The sequence below is a fragment of the Agelaius tricolor genome, unplaced genomic scaffold (assembly GCF_023055355.1).
Source record: "Agelaius tricolor isolate 1412-34295 unplaced genomic scaffold, bAgeTri1.0.p SCAF_9, whole genome shotgun sequence".
Lineage (NCBI taxonomy): Eukaryota > Metazoa > Chordata > Aves > Passeriformes > Icteridae > Agelaius > Agelaius tricolor.
In genome coordinates this window covers 23607295-23625946 of record NW_027269269.1, presented here as the reverse complement: position 1 = coordinate 23625946, position 18652 = coordinate 23607295, and the positions used below count along the sequence as shown (strand labels likewise).

At 46.9% G+C, this 18652-nt stretch overlaps 1 protein-coding gene across 1 annotated transcript; it reads right to left on the bottom strand.

Moving 5' to 3' along the window:
• Nucleotides 1-18602, bottom strand: HGD (homogentisate 1,2-dioxygenase). Its single transcript, XM_071433890.1, has 13 exons — nt 18469-18602; nt 15510-15598; nt 13736-13841; nt 11510-11569; nt 10946-11037; nt 10321-10355; nt 9107-9186; nt 8876-8975; nt 6493-6617; nt 5810-5914; nt 4539-4665; nt 1044-1225; nt 1-454 (listed from the first exon to the last, which is right to left on the bottom strand). The coding sequence occupies exons 1-13, from the start codon at nt 18535-18537 to the stop codon at nt 323-325; spliced, it is 1302 nt and encodes a 433-aa protein (XP_071289991.1). The 5' UTR covers nt 18538-18602; the 3' UTR covers nt 1-322.
• Nucleotides 18603-18652: the final 50 nt, after the last annotated feature.

The window sequence follows — 18652 nt, the reverse complement described above, 5'->3', positions numbered from 1 at the left end:
CATCTCATGTCCACACAAGGTGCAGCTTTCACACCAGCTCCATGTGGTGAGAGCCACACAACTATTTCAGTTTCAACATGTCACCAGGAAAGCTTTAATTGGATACTTGAAAGTTAAGAGTAATGATGGATTTTACTGCATTTCCCATGTTACTTAGGGATGTAGGTTTTTGTGGCTCAGTGGCTGGTGGAAGTGCCGTTCTGTGCTGGAGCATTCTGCACTGCCCAAGTTGACTGTGCCATCACACGTAGGTATGCTGGATTTCCATGAGTGCCTTTCCATGAGTGCCTTCACTCAGGTTGCATGCAGCAAGCGCTTCCCTTTACTTGCATTTAGGGTTGAAATGGCTTTTCAGAGGTTCCCAGCACTTGTAGTAGTTTTTATCTAGGCGATTTGAGGTCTGGAGGCCCCATTTCGTGACAGCAAGGCTGAGGGATGATTCAAACATGAAGGCCTGTTGGGAAGAGGAAAGGTAGGTTAGGGTAAAAGGAAAATTTTAAATCCAGGCAAGGTGTCTGCTCTACCACAAACAGGATTTGTATACATGGTCCAATATTTCCAGGTTCTCTCTTCAGCCTGACCAACTCGGGGAGAATACTCTTCAGATCTGTCAATGCAATACTGGAATTAGTCTCAGGAGTGACTTTGGACTCCCTGCCTGCCTAGGAAAGCCAGGTTGTTCCAAAAGCTCTAGTTCAAGGTCTGTTGATGATCATCATTAGATCTTAGGGGGTAGAGACAGGAGGACAGTCAGGGTGTTTGCTTCTTTGCCTATAGGCTAAGGCAAAAATGAAATTCCCAGCTTCCTGCTCAGGCAGCAGTACACGTGGGTAGATGATCAAAGCTGCCTGGCACTGGATGTCTCCAGGGGAGGTCCTGGGAGCTGAGCAGAGCTCATTGGTAAGGGAGCTGAATGCTGCAGCAGTTGGGTCCAAGTACTTTTCCAGCTTGCCAGCAAGAAGTGACAGTACTAGGCTTTAGTTTAAAAGTGGGCACTATGCCATGCTCTGCTCCAACTCTTATGAGCTCCCTTGGCTCCTTACCATGGTCCCGTCTGCGACCCGCTCTGGCTCCAGCTTGGCTTTGCTCGCCTTCTCAAAGCAGTCAGCATCTGGCCCATGAGGAGTCATCATGCTGTGCAAGCTGCCGCCTCCCGGCTGGAAACCTTCCTCCTTTGCTTCATAGTGGCCTTTGATGAGCCCCATGAACTCACTCATACAGTTCCCTGCAGGAGGCAAAGAGGAAAGGCTGCAAAGAATGATGCTTGGGAGGGATCACAGACAGGCTGTGAGCTCCTTGAAACCCATGAGCTAAGCTGGGCCAAGCAGAGGGTGGGGTGGAAGTTTCTAGACAGGGTATCATGCTGGGGACATCAGGGATCCTACAGGCAATGCTTGTAAAGTTGTACAGGATTTTACTTCCTGAATTCAGAAACAGAGCTCCCTGATGAAGCATGTTCATTAGAAATTACCTTAATGAAGGGGCTTCCATCATCAATCCCTAAATGATGTTGGTAGACCTGTGCTTTTCCTGTCATCTTGAGCTGTGTTAGTAACACACCTGCATAAGGACTGCATGGCGTAACCTGATTTTGCGGACCGGGATGAGGGATTGTGAGGCATTGGAAAGGAAGTTCTGTATAATCATCCCTGTGTTACAGACACAATATAGCTGATCAACAGTCTTATGAGAGAGTTTGCTCTGCTGTCCCAGGTTATAAGCAGGAAATTATTTTGATAATCCTCTTCTACCACCTCTAGTACAGTCAGGCACTTCACTACCTTATGCTTTTAATGCATGCATTATCTGCCTATTTCTCTCCATCCACTGTATGCCCAAAGACAAGGAGCCAAATTCTGTCCTTCCCTGAGGAAGAATAACTTCCAGTAGACCCTCTGAAACCACTAGAGTAACATACCACTAACTTAGGCAAGGATGGTTATATCTAATTGTTCAGTACTTACTGAGTTATGCTCCCTGTAAGGAAACTATTTAACACCTGTCATCCAAGCTCTCAGCTTTCCTACACCTGATGTGACTAAACAATATGGCAACTTTCTGCTCAGCAGTTAGTTTTTGCAAAACCAGGACATGCTTCCCTAGCTATTTTATATATAGCCCTTTTTAACCACTAGTTCAATCTTTGTTAAGGACAATCCAGAGTCTGAAATGTTTAACAGCAAAACTAATTTAGCTCAAAGCAGGGTTGGCCTATATATGTATGCAAACATTCATTAATTTTCATTCCAAGTTGTCAGTGTCTCATGTAGGACTGGATAGTTACAAGATTTTCATTGAACCTGTTCATGTACTGCACTTGACGCATTTAAACTGCAGTACAAACCCTGAGAGCTGGATGGCCAATTTGTCTGCAACAGAGAATTTTAATATCTCTGAGGAAGACTGGGTAGGCAAGTAGGAAACCAGCCTGGAACTTAGGAGATGAGCAGAGTCCAGTCTCTTTTTCGCTTGCAAATTTCATATGTGAACCCAAACAACGTAGGCGTGCCTCCCTGCCCTGTTACTTAAATAGTGTTGTCTACAAGCAGGATGTTGTGAAGTAAAAATCTCTTAGTGGCCAGTAGGTATTAAGGACCCACCACCATGAGAATCACATAAACACTGTCTCAGACAGAATTTATATATGCTCATGGTATAAAAAGTGTATCAGAGATTTTCAGTCAAGGTTCAGAAGTACTTAGGAGTAATTCACAGCCTCTAAGGATGTAAATGCAGCCAGGAGAAGTCAGTATTTACAAGCTGTACAACCCCCTTAGTATGTGAAATTGTTATGGTGTCTAAGAGGAATACTTTTGAAACACCTTTGCTATACTTGGAACAAAGTTAATGAAATATAACTCCTGAGTGCATCAAAATTCTCTGAACACAGGCTTTCCACTGCACCTGAGGAGAGGAGGCAACAAAGGATTTCTGGCAAGCAAGATAAGCCTCTGGTGAAATACTTGGAGAGAAGGGAGTTCAGCAGAACTGAACTTGTTGGAACTTCTACCCCAGAGTTGCTCAGCCCTGCTATTCCTCTCTTAATGCAACAACATTCTTGTCACAGAACTAATTGCAGAAGGAATTAACATGTGCAGTGTCTTGATAGTGACAATCACAATGTCTGCCTTACTCACTCAATCTTTTCCTCTCCATGGCTGGGGTAGAGCAGACAACCAACCTACTCATCATGAATTTAGTGCTTCAGCTTATGGCATAGGTGCTGTAGTCAAGTGAGTAGCTATGGCAGTCACAGCTGTCCTCATGGGTGCTCAATAGAAGGAGAGCTCTTTCTGCCTTTTAGCACAGAAGAAGCAAAGTTGAACAACTTCATATTTGTTATGGCTCACATTGCATCTGTGTAAAATTAGCACAGCTCTGCTGATGAGCAACAACTTCATTGTAGTTAACCAGCAGTGTGTCTCACCTCCTAGGGTCTAGGAAAAGTGTCTTGGCACTATCCCAGTCAGTCAGGAGATGTGTTTGCCTGTCACCCTCATTATTGCAAATGAAAGCAGAATGACAGGGCAGGACTTTGCCTGTGGGATTTACTCAGATGACTGCAGAGCTGCCTGCTATGTTTGCAAGTGCCACTAATTTTGCTGGCCTCCAAAATGCTTGGAAGTAATTTAAGTGGCAGAAGGAACTGGCTGTTAAACTGTGGTTAGTAAGCGTGCAGAAATCCTCTCAGCACTTCAAAGTGACCACAGCATGGTCACCTGATATCTTCTGGGATGGAGCCTGTTAGCTGTTGATGTAAGGGGTGCTTTATGCCCACGCTTTCCCCCTCAATCTCACAGAGAAGGATGTCTCATCCTCTGCCTGGAAGGGCAGTCCCATGTTAGGAATTGGATTTCTACCATCTATTCAATGCAAAATGTTGCCATGCTCTGCCAAGACGAAGCCAAAAAATTGCCAAAAAGAAACCAGGTCTGCAGATGGCAACCAAATCCAAAAAATATCAACCAACTCCCTACCTGAGAAACCAATTCCTCATCACTGGCTTCTTAAATGTGAGCAATACCTCCATCACTGTGCAGGAGGTGAAGAAGGGCTGTGGAGAGCCAATTCCCTCCTTTGCTGTAACTCTGATCTCACCATACAAGTGCCAGCTCTACACCCCTCTGGGCTTCTCACGCTTGTAATATGATTTTTCCCTTTCTCCTGTTCTTTATCTATGTACTCTAATGAGATATTAAGTGATTCATGGCTGGCTGGCAGGACAGCATCTGACTCATTTGTACAATGCCAAGTTCAATATGCACCCAAGCTCTCTGGGAGCCCCTCAAGTACAGATACATACACCTATGCAGAAGCAATGGCCCATCACTCTGAGTTTTTGTGAGATGCTTTAAATAGGAACATCTTTGGATTTGTCCATTTTCCAGGGAGGACTGACTGACTCCAAGAAGCTGACTAACTGAGCCAAGGACAACAAACCAGACTGCTGCTTCCCTGAGCATGCTCTCAAACAAATGGGGACTTGTTTCTTTCCTGCAGCGCTGGGCTCAGGCCCAGCTGGGGCAGCGCGGACGTACGGTGGTAGTAGGGGGGGCGGAAGGTGTTGTTGGCCACCCCCCAGCGTGGGGGGAATATGACAAAGTCAGCGAGTGCCACGCCAGCACGGGTCGTCTTGGCTGTCAGGACAGTGAAGATGGAAGGATCCTGGAAAAAAACAAAGCAAAAAAGAATGAAATGGAGCAGGGCTCAGAGCTGTCTGCTCAGGTGACCCGGGTGGTAAAGCTGACTGATACAGCCCCTCCCTTGCCTAAACACTTTTGTCACCTGCACCTGATAGTGTGGATGAGATGTGGGGCCCTGGGGGACAGCACTCAATTCCATGCTGTACAGGGAGTACAAGAAATGGGTCTGGGTGGTTCTTCCTTTGAACAGCTTAGACAATCCTTCCCATCCTGGCCCTCGTAGCTGGCAGCATAGATGAGGAGGGTGGACAACACTGCAAGATGAGGTACTGCAATTCCAGGAGCAGTCTCCAACAGTCCTACCACAAAACCATACCTTTTCCTTAGCCAGTTATGGAGGACAGGAACATCCTGCTAGAGGCATTTAGCCTCATGGCCCTCTTAGTTTACAAATGGAGAAGAAATTGCAGAGAAATTGGGGCTTGTTGAAATCTCTAATGCAGTAAAATGATTTTCTGGGCTTTGATCCCAAACCTGTCAGTCCCCTGGCCGATTTTTCTGAAGTTTTAAACAATACTTTCTGTTGGTTTTCTCACTAGAAATGCTCCAGTCTCCCTTGCACACCCACTTGCATTGCTGTGGGCATCTCTCCCACTGGACTGGTTTCTTTTTTAGATGAGTTGCTTACATTAGTTTTGGCCTTAGTTATTTTCCATAAAATCTAGAAATTATTGCAATAAAAGCTGCCAGCCCTTCAAAATGAAATTCAGTGCTGGACTCAGAGGAACCAGAGGAAGGCGCCTGTCCAATAGCAAGAAATAAATCAAGGCAAGAATTTGAAGCAACGGTGTTTTTGCTGAGTTGCACAGTGTATGTTGGCATCAGTATTCATTCCTCCTCCAGGGCTCAGAAATTCTATGCTAAGCTGCACAGAGCTGTTTAAGAAGCTGATCAACCTTCAGTTATGTCTTTGTACCACAAAAAAGGATGTCTTCTCCTATGAAATCTTGGTTTGGACCCACGGAAAACAGCACAAAAGATTTCACACTGTTTCTTAAAGCACAACATATTTTCTAAGAGGCACAGAGCCCCTGGAGCTCAGGGTGGGTTTGTGTGGTATGGTAGCCACAAAATTTTGTTTTGCCTTGCCCAGTTCCAGAACTTACCGCGTGGTCAAAAGCAACAGCATTAATGACCATGAATTTTTCCAGGTGGTATTTGTATGGCGTGTAGTTCCCATGCCAAGCTACAACATTGTAGGGGGAGTAATCCTAGCAAAGCAAAGAGACAGAGGATTACCACATACAGCCTCCCAACATGCTGCACGCATGCAGGATGCTGCTCTTTCCCAAGTGAAAAGTGGGCTTAGTACTGATTAGAGGTACACTGGCAGCTCTTTAAGCACAGCCCAGTGTTGTGAGGATGAGGTTTTCCTTAGCATTTCTTCTTGGTGAACCTCAGCCTTCCCTCTGGGGTTTGGTCTCTTAGAGCTTTTGAGTGTTCAGGCAGTGTTTGGGCAAGGCCAGCTGCAGCACCAGCTCTGGTAAGGAAACTCTGGATTTTGACAGTGGCACTAGCTCCTTATTTCTGTGTTGTCACTATAAACCTATGGAGGCAAAGACCACTGTTGAGTTTTTGGACAACCAAGTCTTCACAAACACTTTTTTCCCAAACTGAGGATCTTCAGCTGGGAAAATGAATGATCCAAGAAGACAGGGGCTCAGTTCTGCTCCACATAAGTGAGCAGGACTTTGTGAGATGACATCCCTGCTACTGAGCTGCATATCCCAGGCCATGCACTGGCAGTCACTGCCCTTCAGTGTTACCTGTTCTCCCAGGGCCTCCTCACCTGCTGGGCTGCAAACAGCTTGCCCTGGTACTTGCTGATCACTGTGTAGCCCCCTGGCACCTGGCGGTCCTCGTACCACGCCACGGGCACCAAGAAGTCGCGTGGGTTGGCCAGGCCATTGGCTCCTGGGAAAGAAGGACAAAAGGTCACAAAGCTCTTTGGGCAATCTGCTAGGGAAGTGAGAGGCTAGTGCCATTTCCTGGCTTTGTGGGTGCCTTTCTGTGTTATGAGTGACCCAACTGCTTCTTGGCCCACCATGAAACCTGAAATAGTCGTGTACTTCTTGTGCTCCTATGAGTAGGTGATTGTAATTCATCCTAGCATTCAAGTCCATGCTCCCTTTGTGACTAAGAGTGGTCCCACCAGTTGCCTTCTGAACAAGATTAGTACGTCATCCTCAATTAAAGGCATGTAACAACCAGGAATTAAGTGAAAAATGGAGGATGAATTGCTCTCTGTTCCTGGACATCCTGCTGACAGGATGCTTAGCCATGCAGAAGTTACGAGGCGTGTCACAAGGGGGCCAAATGCATTTCTGAATGCTAACAAAGAGAGCAATAAAATAGTGATACCTACAGACTCAGGGCATACTGAGGGGTTGCTTAATGTGAAGAGTGCATTTTCAAAGTGCAAAGCACCCTATGGGTGCTGGAGCATTCTTCTCCTCGTTAGTATTATTGTTACAAAGTGGTTTTGAATTTCTTGGATAAAAATGCAGACATTACTACCTGCTGCTAAGGTTTAACAGTCACTGCTTTTCTCCAGCTGTCACTTTTTTCAAGTGAAAAGTGAAGTTAAAATAAAGTAAGACTGAAATACAAAGGATCTTGGTCTCTGAGGGGAAGGCGGGTAGATGGTGAGAAGAGGAGCTCTTATAATTACCACCTCCTGAAAAGGTTTACAGGCAAGTGCAGACTTTTTCTTTTCTCCAGAAAGTAAGCCTTATAATAGGTTCCTGCTTCTGAAGACAAAAAAACCCCCAAAAAACCCCAAACCAAAATCCAAAAGAAAGTCTAACTGTGTCTGAAAAACTAGCTAATGGGAAAACTTATTACAAACAGGCTGGGCAACCATATCAATAATCAAGTGGAGCAGGCACAGATAAGTGGGGGATGGCAGAAAGCTGCAGCTGACTAAAAGGCAAGCTGCTGAAAAAACACTGTAGGCTCCATGTGGAAAATGATGTGCCCAGAATGTCACACAGAAGAGATGCTCAAGTGGGGCTCCACTTAACAGCTGCAGATTGGTTCTCCACTGAAAGAAGGACCAGCTTCACTTTTACCATGGCTGTGAGATATAAATGCCCCTGAATGCAGATGTGCCACACCAAGCTTGTTACTGATTGATAATACCAGTTAATTTACTTGAAGCATGGCTTGTTATCTAGATCACACTGAGAGCTAAAAATATCTAATGGGGAAAAAAACCCCAATCCAACCTAAAACTAAACAACCAACCCCAAAACACCAGTCTGAAGGTGGAGAACTGTTGGCTCTGGTTTTGTAGTAATTTTAGCTGTTAAAAGAGGAGTTTCACTTCCCTTCCCTGGGACAATCTTAGTAGAAGCAACCGGGAGGTGTTTTTCTCAGCAAGATAAATTTGGAGGCCAGTACCCAAGGGATGAGGAAGGTGACATAACCTGAGCTGAGCACTGCCAGAAAGCTGGGCAGCAGGCCTTCAGATGCTGTGTCCCCTTGCAATAGAGCAGGAGGCATCTGGCACAGAGGATCTGTGATTTCTGAGAGCTAGACCTGCACTCAGTGAAAGCAGATCCTCCCCAGATCCACCACACGGGGATGTGAATGTCTTGCTTGTCCAAGTCCTGTGCTGCTCATTTTATTGGTTTCTAATTCTCCAGGGGAAGCAGTTTCTGACACTAAAGCACTCTAGAGATCCAAGGTTCCTCTGTTAACAGAAGCAAGGGGGAAAAAACCACTTGATTAAATCTAAAATGGGCCTTCAGGAATATGTCATTTTCAGTTGCCTCTGAAATCTGCCCTTTCTTTTACCAAGAAAATTCTCTCCTATCACTCCAGTTTATGCCATTTCTGTAAGTATGAGGCATCACCATTACAGTGGTGATGGCCTCTTGGGTTTCTTTTGGTAGGAACAGCTTCAGAGCCAACAGATGGGGACACGCTGACCAGAACTGAAAAGATAACAAGAGGAAAGAGGGTGGGGGATAAATGGTCCCTTCAGTGCCAGGGGAATCTCTGGACGACTAGTGTGTCACATTTTTTTGGGCTATTCTGGGAAATAACAATGCTGGAATGAAAAGCATCCCTGTGAAGGAGCATGTGCATGGGAGGATGTGATGGATTTGGGCTTGTACTTCATGCCTGTCACTATGGAATTCACTGTAGGTGTAACAGGAGATCATTACCAATGGGTCCCAGGTCAGGCAGCTCGAAGTGTGCCCCATACACCTCCAGGATGTAGCCTCTGGTCTCCCCAAACACCTCCACACTGAAACGCATTCCTTGCTGGAAAATAAAGAAAGATACTAAGATCCTCCCAGGACTTTGCTGACAAACCATCAGCAGTTGAGTGCAGGAGTTGGCTTGCTCCAACCTCTGGCTCTGAGCTCTGAATGCAAGGTGCATTCAGCCCTTACCTGGATGACACAGATTTCATTGGGCTCCACTAGCATCTTCCCAAACTCAGTTGTGATGAGCAGTTTTCCTTGCTGGGGCACTGTGGAAGCAAAATGCAGGCAGAGGAGCTGAAGTAGTGTGGTGACTGCCACCTTCTCTCTCCCTGGAGCACCCAGGCTCCAAGGAAGAGCAATGGGCCCTTCTTGGCACAGCTACACAGGCAGTCTGGGCTCCCAAGCAGACTCTTGCAGCAGAGAGCCCTGCACTGAGGTGAAGTTTCCTGATCAGCTCCATCATGCCCATGTCACAGAAGCTACTTGTATGAGCCAAAACTTCGTGGCCCCTTGGTGTAAGGTTTGCACCACAGTCCAAATAAATGGGATTTGATACATTTGGGTCCATACCTCTCTGTCTCACAGTCTTCATACAAAACAGTGCACGTACCCATCTTTGTCAGGACTGTGGCAGTGTGAGATGTCTGGGAATAGCTGCTTCCTGAGGGTAGAAGCAATACTCTGCTAACATCTGCATTGTTTTCCATGACTGTTCTGGCACAGGAGAGCTCGCTTTTTGACTTGAAAAACTAGCAGATTTACAAAACCTGCCCTGGCACTTTTACTTCACAGTAGTGAGGGAGGTGAGTGAGAACAATTTAATAGCTATTTGATGGAACAAATGTTCCTGTTGGGGTCCCGAAGGCATTCCTGTTCCTTACTCAAGAAAGATACAAGCAAATATCTGCCTTCTGATACCACTCAGAATATTTTTCAGCATGTGTGGACTTTATGTGTCAACCTCCACACTCACTGTGGCAGTCTGGTTGCCTGAGGCTGGCACAGCATGGGAGCTAAGCTGCTGTGCCAAATAATATTGGGCTAAAGCAACAAAGGCATCCAACTGTAAGCTGTTCTGAAATCCTGAGGTTTATGATTTCCAGAAAACCTCTGCCTGTGGCGTGTCTAATACCAGTCTGGGGAGCCCTGGGAAATGATCCCTGAGCACCATGGCGAGGAAGCTGGGTCACTGCTCAAAAAGCTGAGGTCTGGCACAGGAGCAGTGCAACTTGCCCAGCTTTAGCTGAGCTGGTGCCAGAACACCAAATCTACATGACATGGGGGTGAAGCCAACCCTCTCCTCCAAATCTTGGCCCCGGGCTCTGGAAGAACAGAGGCAGGCAGGTGGTAGCCCAGGTAAAACCACCTGGAGGAAAAAAGAAGCTAAAGCATCAACTCACCTATCAGGAAGTCACCATCGGAATTATAAAGGCATCTAAAGAAAAAGGGAAACAGTAAGGTTAAGGTGCTATAAACCCCATGCATTTGTGCACACCACAGCCACAGCTGGGGAGTTTTGAGCTGGGACACTGACATGGCAGAGTTTCACAAATTCACAGGATATTCTGATTTGGAAGGGACCCACAAGGATCATCAAGTCCAACTCTTAAGTCAATGGCCCAGCCTGGAAGCAGGATGTTCTCTGACCTCTGCCAGGTCTCTGCCTTTGTACTCATGGGCACATCAGCTATTGTAAGCTGGGGAGTGGGGCTGATTTCCCCCTGAGCCACTGCAGGGAGCAGCAGTGCCTGCTGCATGTGTGTTGAATTCTGAGGAGCAGCTAGAGGACCTAAATCCAAGACACTTCCTCTTGCTGCCCCGCCATGTCCAGCTGCCTACTTCTCTTGGTGGTTCCTCACCCACTCCTCCAGTGTTTGGCCACAGAGCACAACCCGCTGTGGACATGGAGAACACATTTGCCTGTGCACACAGGAACATAGGACATACAGGGATGCTGGGAGCTGGACTCCAGTTGGTGGCAGACAGCCTGGAGCAGCCTGAGCCACCAGCACAGCAGGCACTGACCTGTCACTCATGGAGGTGTTGCAGACAAAAATATGGACGGCGATGCCATTGCGTCCTCTGGGCTCACCGGCACCACACAGGGTGTGCAGTCCCTGCAGGCAAACCCGAGGCACCAGGAGTGAGCAGAAGGCAGGGGAGCAGGGGCAGCCCTCTTTCCTCCCCTCACCCCACCCTCTTGCTGGGTCTCACCTCCTCTCTCACTTCCCACACTGCCACCAGCCTTTCTCTGTGTGGCCTTTTGCCAAATGCGTTGGATTCTTTTTAATATAATAAGGGTTTCTTAAAATCCATGTAAGCTGGTGTTTTCCAGCCAAGGGTCTGGGGAAAACTGAGGGCTGGAGCTTTTTTCTTTCTTAAGAGTTCCTTGAAAGTCAATGAAAAAAATCAAGCCCACTGCCAGTTGCTTGAAATCAGCAATCCTCTCCCCTCCCATAGATGCTCTGCAAGCCCAGTGGTTTCAAAACTGCCAGTATTACCCCAGTTCTGAGCATCTTGTGTGCCCTGCCACCCCCTGAGGGGAAACAGAGATGGAGGATGCCCAGGTGCCCTGGTTCCCCAACTTACGCTCACAAAGTCCATCTTATTCTGAGGGGCTTTGGGAATCTCAAAAGGTTTCCATCGCAGCTAGATTGCAGCAAATGAAAAACAAGAAGGAGGTGCCAGTGATCAGAACACAAATGGTGGTAATTCAAAAGAAAGTAGACCCCTGCCCTCCCCCTGCTTCTCCTTGCTGAGGTAGCTCTCTCTTTCCTCTCTTTCCTCTCTTTCCTTGTTGCCTTGATCATCTGGTTTCCAAGTGGTTTTGTTGTTGCTGTGGTTTTTATAATCTAAAAATATTATTTGGGGGGCTTTTAAAATTTTTAATCATCATTTTGTAAAGTAATTGGCAGGCCTGTGTAGTGCCAAGGTCAAAAAATCCTATTTAAAATCTGTCTCTATTAATAACAACACTTTTGAGAGTAAAGAAATTAAGATAAGCCAGCTTTCCACAGTCAAATTGCTATGGTCCTGTGCTCCATGCTAAATGATTCAGTCCTTCTGTGACCCAAACATGACATTTTTTTTTGCTCCACCTCATTTTCCCCACATCCAAAGCAGAAATAACTCTGCCTGCATGAGCAGGAGCCATGAGCAGCACTAATTACTTCTTGCAAAGCCTATCGAGGTGCTCAGGCAGAAAGTACCCGAGGCAGAAAGTGCCAGAGGAGTCCAAAATATTTGTTGGATTTGAATCCACCTGCATCCTCTCACAAGAAGTTCCACAGCTTATATTTGTCTGGAGCTTTTTTGTTTGGTTGGTTTGTTTTTGTTTGGTTGGTTTTCTACTGTGACATTTGTTATTGGTATTTGTTTTTTCCCTGCCTATCAATCATAGCTTCCCTTTGTAATCTCTGTTCCAGTCTGGAGAGCTTTCTTCTGTTTCAGCATTTCTTGCTCAGATGCCACCCCATATTTTTTCATCACGTTTGACTCCTTTTCAGTTTTGTCATCTTTTATAATTCTGCCATCGTCCTTGGGTAATTTTAAAGGGTCATTTTCCCCATTGACTTCAATGGACTTTGCATAAGGTGCCTCCATATGGCATCTTTTAGATGGATGAGAATTGCTGAAGCTCCTTAAGTACCTGGGTGAAACACAAAGCATCTCAGGGAAGAGTAGATGCTGTCCAGCAAACTGAACCTTGTCTCTGGCTTTGCTTCAGAGAGGATAAGAAGGAAAGCAGGAAGGTGGCTCCCACTTACTGCCAGGAAATAACTCTTCTGGGTTTGATGGTTGCCATTGAAAGTGGCAAGAGAGGGAGTGGGCAGGAGCTTTGCTGCTGTTTCCTTAGACAAAAAAAGTACTACACATAAATGGTTTCACATGCTTGAGAGCTGGGCATCTTGGAATTACTGTAATCATAAATTATCATAAAGGTGCTAAAGGACATCAAGGATGGATGAGGTGATAACAGAAGTCATTGGAGCTTTATCTGGGAAGGAGCACCAAAGGCATGTAAATATGAGCCTGCCACTGCTCCTTGGTCAATGGCTGGAAAACATATTCCAGCAGATCCGGGAAATTATTTAGACAAATGGTGAGGCTGCCGGGAGGCTGGAAATTAGCTAATCATGATGCATCAAAGGGCAAAACCTGAGAGAAGTGAAAACCAATGACCATGAGATGATGCTGAGAGAAGAACGGCAACAGATTAGCAAAACCAAATGTTCAGGGGCTGGCAGGGAAGAAATCATGATTAAAGACAATGGCAAGGCTGCAACAGAGGGAGACAAATGCTGTCTCTCTGTTTGACTCTCCAGAATGAAGCGAGATTTCCCACGAGGGCAGCAGAGAAATGGGCTGGCAGCCAGCAGCCTCTCCAAAAGCACAGGGAAGGACAGGATGGATGGCAGAGACATGCAGCTGCTCTGCTGGCTGAGCTGGGGCATGAGAATTTCATGGGGGACACTGAAGGAGAAGAGAGAGCAGATTAAAAGGTGGCCAGCAGGAGCCCCAGGGGAGATGCCAGGTAGCACAGATCTAATCCTGTGGCACCGTAGCCCTGCTGGGAAGCAGGACAAAGATCTGTCAAGATGGGAAGCAACAAGCATGGAGGGCTGTCCTTCCTTGGGTGACCGTGGGGAGGAACAATGGACAGGTGGCAAACAAGACCCTGCTTTTGAATTGGTCAGATGCCCAGGAACCCATGGCTCCCTCAGACCTCTTGCAACTCAGTGCCTTTGCACTTCTTGTTAGTTTGACATTTGACTGAACTCCTGGCAGGACCAGGGCTCCTTCCAGCATGGTTACCTGGTTGGGGTCAGGCTCAATTTCATCCCAGTCGTGTGTCAAGTGGCCCTCCTCGAGAGGTTTGAAGGGTTTGTGGCAGACTGAAGGCAGGATTCGATACAGCCAGCTACAAACAAGGAAAACACCTGAATTAGCCTGGGGAAGAGGTTAAACCCTCTGGGTGGCTGCTGGCTGATTGACCTCCTAGAATAATATTTACATGGGTGGCAACTGGAACAAGAGGTTTATTAAATATCAAATTAGTAATATTAATATTAGGATTACATAGCAAACAACAGCTCACAGCCAGAGGTTTCCAGAGAGATGACTTTTATTATGGGCTCTAAATACAAACATGTCCTGCTTTATATAGGTAAATGTCTATGTGTAGTTATGTGTAATTACTTACATCTACATTACCACATATGCATATAAAAAAATAAAGATACAGCTTTTTCTGTTGCTGAAATGCAGCAATCTCACAGTTGGAAAAAGAATCTTGTTTAAAAGAGCAATAAAGCAGCTCAGACGAGGCAGGGATGAGCAGTGTCCAATGGAAAGAACAGAGGAGCTCTCTGGAGACAGCCTGTATCTGAATTTGGATGCATTACAAAAAGTAGCATCCCTTGCTTGGCTGGCCATGCCCAGGCAGCAAAGGCCAGAGTTTTATGTGATGTTTCCTGCTGCTGTAGGAGGTCCCCTATGCCTCTGTCTCTGCCTGGGACTGTCACTCTCCTTCCTTGCTGCCTGCAGGGGCTGTGGGCCCTGCCAGCACTGCCACTCCAGCATCCACACACCCTGCATGCTGCAGCCAAGCCCAAAGCTGGGCTTTCAGTCAGGTGAGAGAGCAGAGGTGATCAGAAAAGCCTGAGCTAGGCAGGGCAGCCCATGCTTTGGATGTGCTAACAGTGGTGGTTGCAGTTTGGGCAAGTGGGAGAGGGGAGGAGGGAGCTCTCCCTTGAGAGCTTGAAAAATTCCATCAAGGACAACTTCGTGCAGCAAACAATGATTCATCCCTTTCCCACACACACTGAGAGCTGGCACCAGCCTGGAGAGCAGAGGCATCTCAGATGATGCATTTGCCTTTCATTTGAACAAGCAGCAAAAGGGACAGAAGAGCCACAGTGGGAGAAGCATAAAGAGAAACCCATCTTCTGCAATCTGGTTATGGCTGGAGCATGACAACCGGGAAAGAGCTCTGGGAAGCTTGCTGCTGGCTGGAACAAGCTGTTCCCAGCACTGCTGAGGTGTTAGAGATCATGCTGGGTCCTGGCACTTTTCTGAGGCCCTGGGCAGCCCCAAAATGGGAACAGACTGATCTAGCAGCTCACTGGCCCCAACCAGTGTGCAGGAACATCCCTTAGGAGGAAAGAATCTTTCTCAGAGGCTTGGCTTTGACACTGTGCATTATCAATTGCTCACCAGGGCCAGGGGTGATCTTTACATAGAAGCCACAGGGCTGAAACACTGAGGTTGTTTCACACAGCACACATAACCCATTCAGGACTCCATACTCCCTCTGAACATCCCCCTCCCTCCTCATCTTGCTCAGAAAACCACTTTATTTCCCACCCCAACCACTCCTTGCTCAGCATTTTTTTAACCCACTTTCCCCACCAAAGCCTTTTCTCTCCTCACCCGTGGTCTTCTGTCCTTGGCCCTTTCCCAGAGCACAGCAGAGGTTTTTTACCTTTCTGGGCTTGCAGAAAGCAGTGCTGGCACCGAGGCAGCCTCTCCATTGCTCCCCAGAGCTCACCCCAGTGCCACATCCCCCCCAGTGCCGGGGTCACAGTACCTTCTCCTGTTGGTGGCCCGGGGGCAGGTGAAGGCAGAGCCCGAGAGCTGCTCCGCGTACAGACCGTAGGGACACACCTGGGGGTTGTTCTGCAGGGGGGACAAGGAAAAAGAAGGAGTGAGAGGCAGTGGCATGGAACTTGGCTCTGAAGCCTCCAGCAGAGCACTGAGCTGGGCACCCTGATGCTGTAGGGTGCTGTGCTCTCCTGAGGCTGTGCTTCAGCTCCAGTACTTGTGTGCTCTTGCTCCTCTGAGGCACCAGCCAGACCCCAAACACCATTCCCACACACCACAGAAGTGCCCTAGGGAGTCAGCACAGCCACTGAGGCTGCAGTAGAGTAAGCTGCAAGGGGCAGTGCTGCACAGGGTTAGAAACAGGGAATTATCAGGGAAAAGGAAATAATTCCCAGTGAATACAGACTGAAAAGCACACTGGTGTTGAGCAGAAACTTTTCTCAGACCAAATGTTCAGAGGGGTCACCCCAGAGCATCATGTCTGGCTGCCTTTCCAAAAGGCTAATCAAGACACAGAGGCTGAATGCACTGAATTCTCCCTTCTCCTGCCCTCTGCCTACAGAACCAGTGCCCAGAGCAGGCATTTTGGTGTCTTACTGCTTCCTCCTGACAGTGCTGCTTGCTGCCCAAAAGCATCAGTGACCTGTGTAGGAGCCTTTGCTTTCCTGCAGGGTTTCTGCACAGTGAGAGTCCTCCTTTGGAGTACAAAGGGGGCATTTCCCCCTTTGCAGAGCCGTGGGTACAACTAGCACAGGTTTTAGCAACGCTTATGAGTCCTTAAGTGGAGGACAGATTCCTCCTTTTCAGGGAACAGAAACTAAGCATTTTGATCTAAGGAGGCCACCATCTATTTGTTTGAGATGAGCAAGAAGCAAAGACATCCGAGAACTGCAGGGAACACCCCGGTGGGACAGTCGTACACCATTTGCTATCCCATCTCCCTCCTGCAAGGTCTACTATAGCATCCTGTATCCTGCTGCTGAGCAGAGCAGCCATGCATACAGCATCAAACCCTGCCCTGAGAGGTGGGCAGAGGGGAGAGCTAAAGCTCTCTGAGTGTGTGTAGCCTCCAGCCCTCCAGCTCCATCTTGTCAGTACGGGTATGCAGTGAAGCAGGGGGATCAATAACCCTTGGAATTTTTGACTTAGCCAGCACTACTGCAGATGCCAGTCTTATAAATACTGCATCAGAGAAAGGATCCACTCCTGGGACTGAAAATCTTTTTTGTCTAACTTGTTTTCAGATTTTTCTATTAACTCTTTTGATACAGAGTCCACACTCTGTCCAGATGAGAGCACCTCAGCCAGGAGCTGGAGGAGTCTGCTCTGCAAAGTGGTGCTGCTGTGGAAATCCTCAAAGAGCACATCAGCTACATCCCACTGCCTTTTCAGCACTCACTATTATTGATCTGCCAGTTTTAAGTGCCTCTATCTTACCTTTTTTCTAGCCAGCCTCAGTAACAAGACACTGCACCAGCCAAACTACCAGCCTGAACCAGCACAGCAGTTTGTCTTTCTTGTGAGCACACCATGGGCTGCCATGCAGACCTAGGGGACATTTGCATTTACCATGTCCCTGTGTTGTGTGTTAGTGTCCTCAGTGGCACAAACATGCAAAATATCAGAACTGGGAAAATCCAGGAAACTCACGAAAAGCAAAAGTTGAAAAGGTCTTCATTTTACCTTAATTCTACTGGCCACTCTGCATAGATGGGGAAGGGGAGCACCAAGGGATGTAACTGGCAATTAGGAATTAATTGGTAATTAGTTAGAATTAATTGGTAATTAATCCTAGAATGGTTTGGATTGGAAGGGACCCTAAACCAAACGGCCATGGACAGGGTCACTTCCCACTTGACCATGCTGTTTAAAGCCCCAACCTGATCTACAACATTTTCAGGGATGGGCAATCCACAGCTTCTCTGGACAATCTGTGCCAGTGTTGCACCATTCTCATAGCAAAGAATTTCTTCTTAATATCTAATCTAAGCCTGCCTTCTTTTGGGTTAAAGCCATTCTCCCTTGTCCTATCCACTACATGCCCTTGTGAAAAGTCCCCCTGCAGATCCCTTGTAGCCCCATTTGGGTACTGGAAGGTGCTATAAAATCTCCCAGGAGCTTTCCCTTCTCTAGACTGAACAGCCCCAACCCTCTAAGCCTGTCTTCATAGCAGATGTGCTGCCATCCACGTCCCAAGATTACATGGGACCCGAGGGAAGCCACAGGCAGTCTCAGAGTGTGTGCTGGTGTAAAGGAGACCAGCACAAAGGGAGCTGAGAGAGGTTTAATTCTTCAGGGGCTCATTCTCACCTTTGGGCACCAAGAGGATAGCACCACATGGGTTGCAATGCCTTCCCATAAAACAGAATGACCCCATATCATTTATTTGCATCAAACATGATAAGAAGTTACTTTTAAAAATTAATCTGTCAGTTTATTACTACAGGTATTTATTCATGTCCCCTCCCTACAAAGAAGCTTCTCCCCTGCCAAAGACTTGTATGTCAGCTTCATTGAACCCCATTGCTACAGAAGGTGTGAAATCTGCCTCTCCTGCATGAGCATATCTCTCTGCCAATCTTCAAAGTTCTGCTCTGGTTTAATCCAGAGCTGGTGGCTTCCTTCTCAGTGTGGCTGAGCCACTTGTATTTTTTTTCCTTTAGGAAAAAACCCCTGTTGCTGAGCAGAGGTAATTTAGGCAGGTCTTAACACCCAAGGTGAAACTTGGAAGCTCACAAATAACTTAAAAATAGAAAGTATTAATGGAAATCTTTCGTTCTGAATTCTGCCAGCATCTTATTATTCCAGTCTTGTATAAAGAAGACTCCCGGAAATTTTTATGGTGGCAGAGAGAAAGGAAACATGTTTAGATGAAAAGAAGCCAAAGGATTAGATATTCACTCAAGACTGCATTTTGATAAAGCACTTAAAAAAACCCTCAGTACCTGTCCCTCTGGTAAAGCTCCTGGACAGCGTGGATCCTCAGAAGCATGTTCATTCCCAAATCCCGACATGTACTGTAAAATAAACCACACAGCTCATCACTGTTTTGAAAACACAATCAAAACCTCTCCCAACCACCCACCCATTGCTTTCCCATGCATTTTTCCAGGCTCTTTGTATGCATTG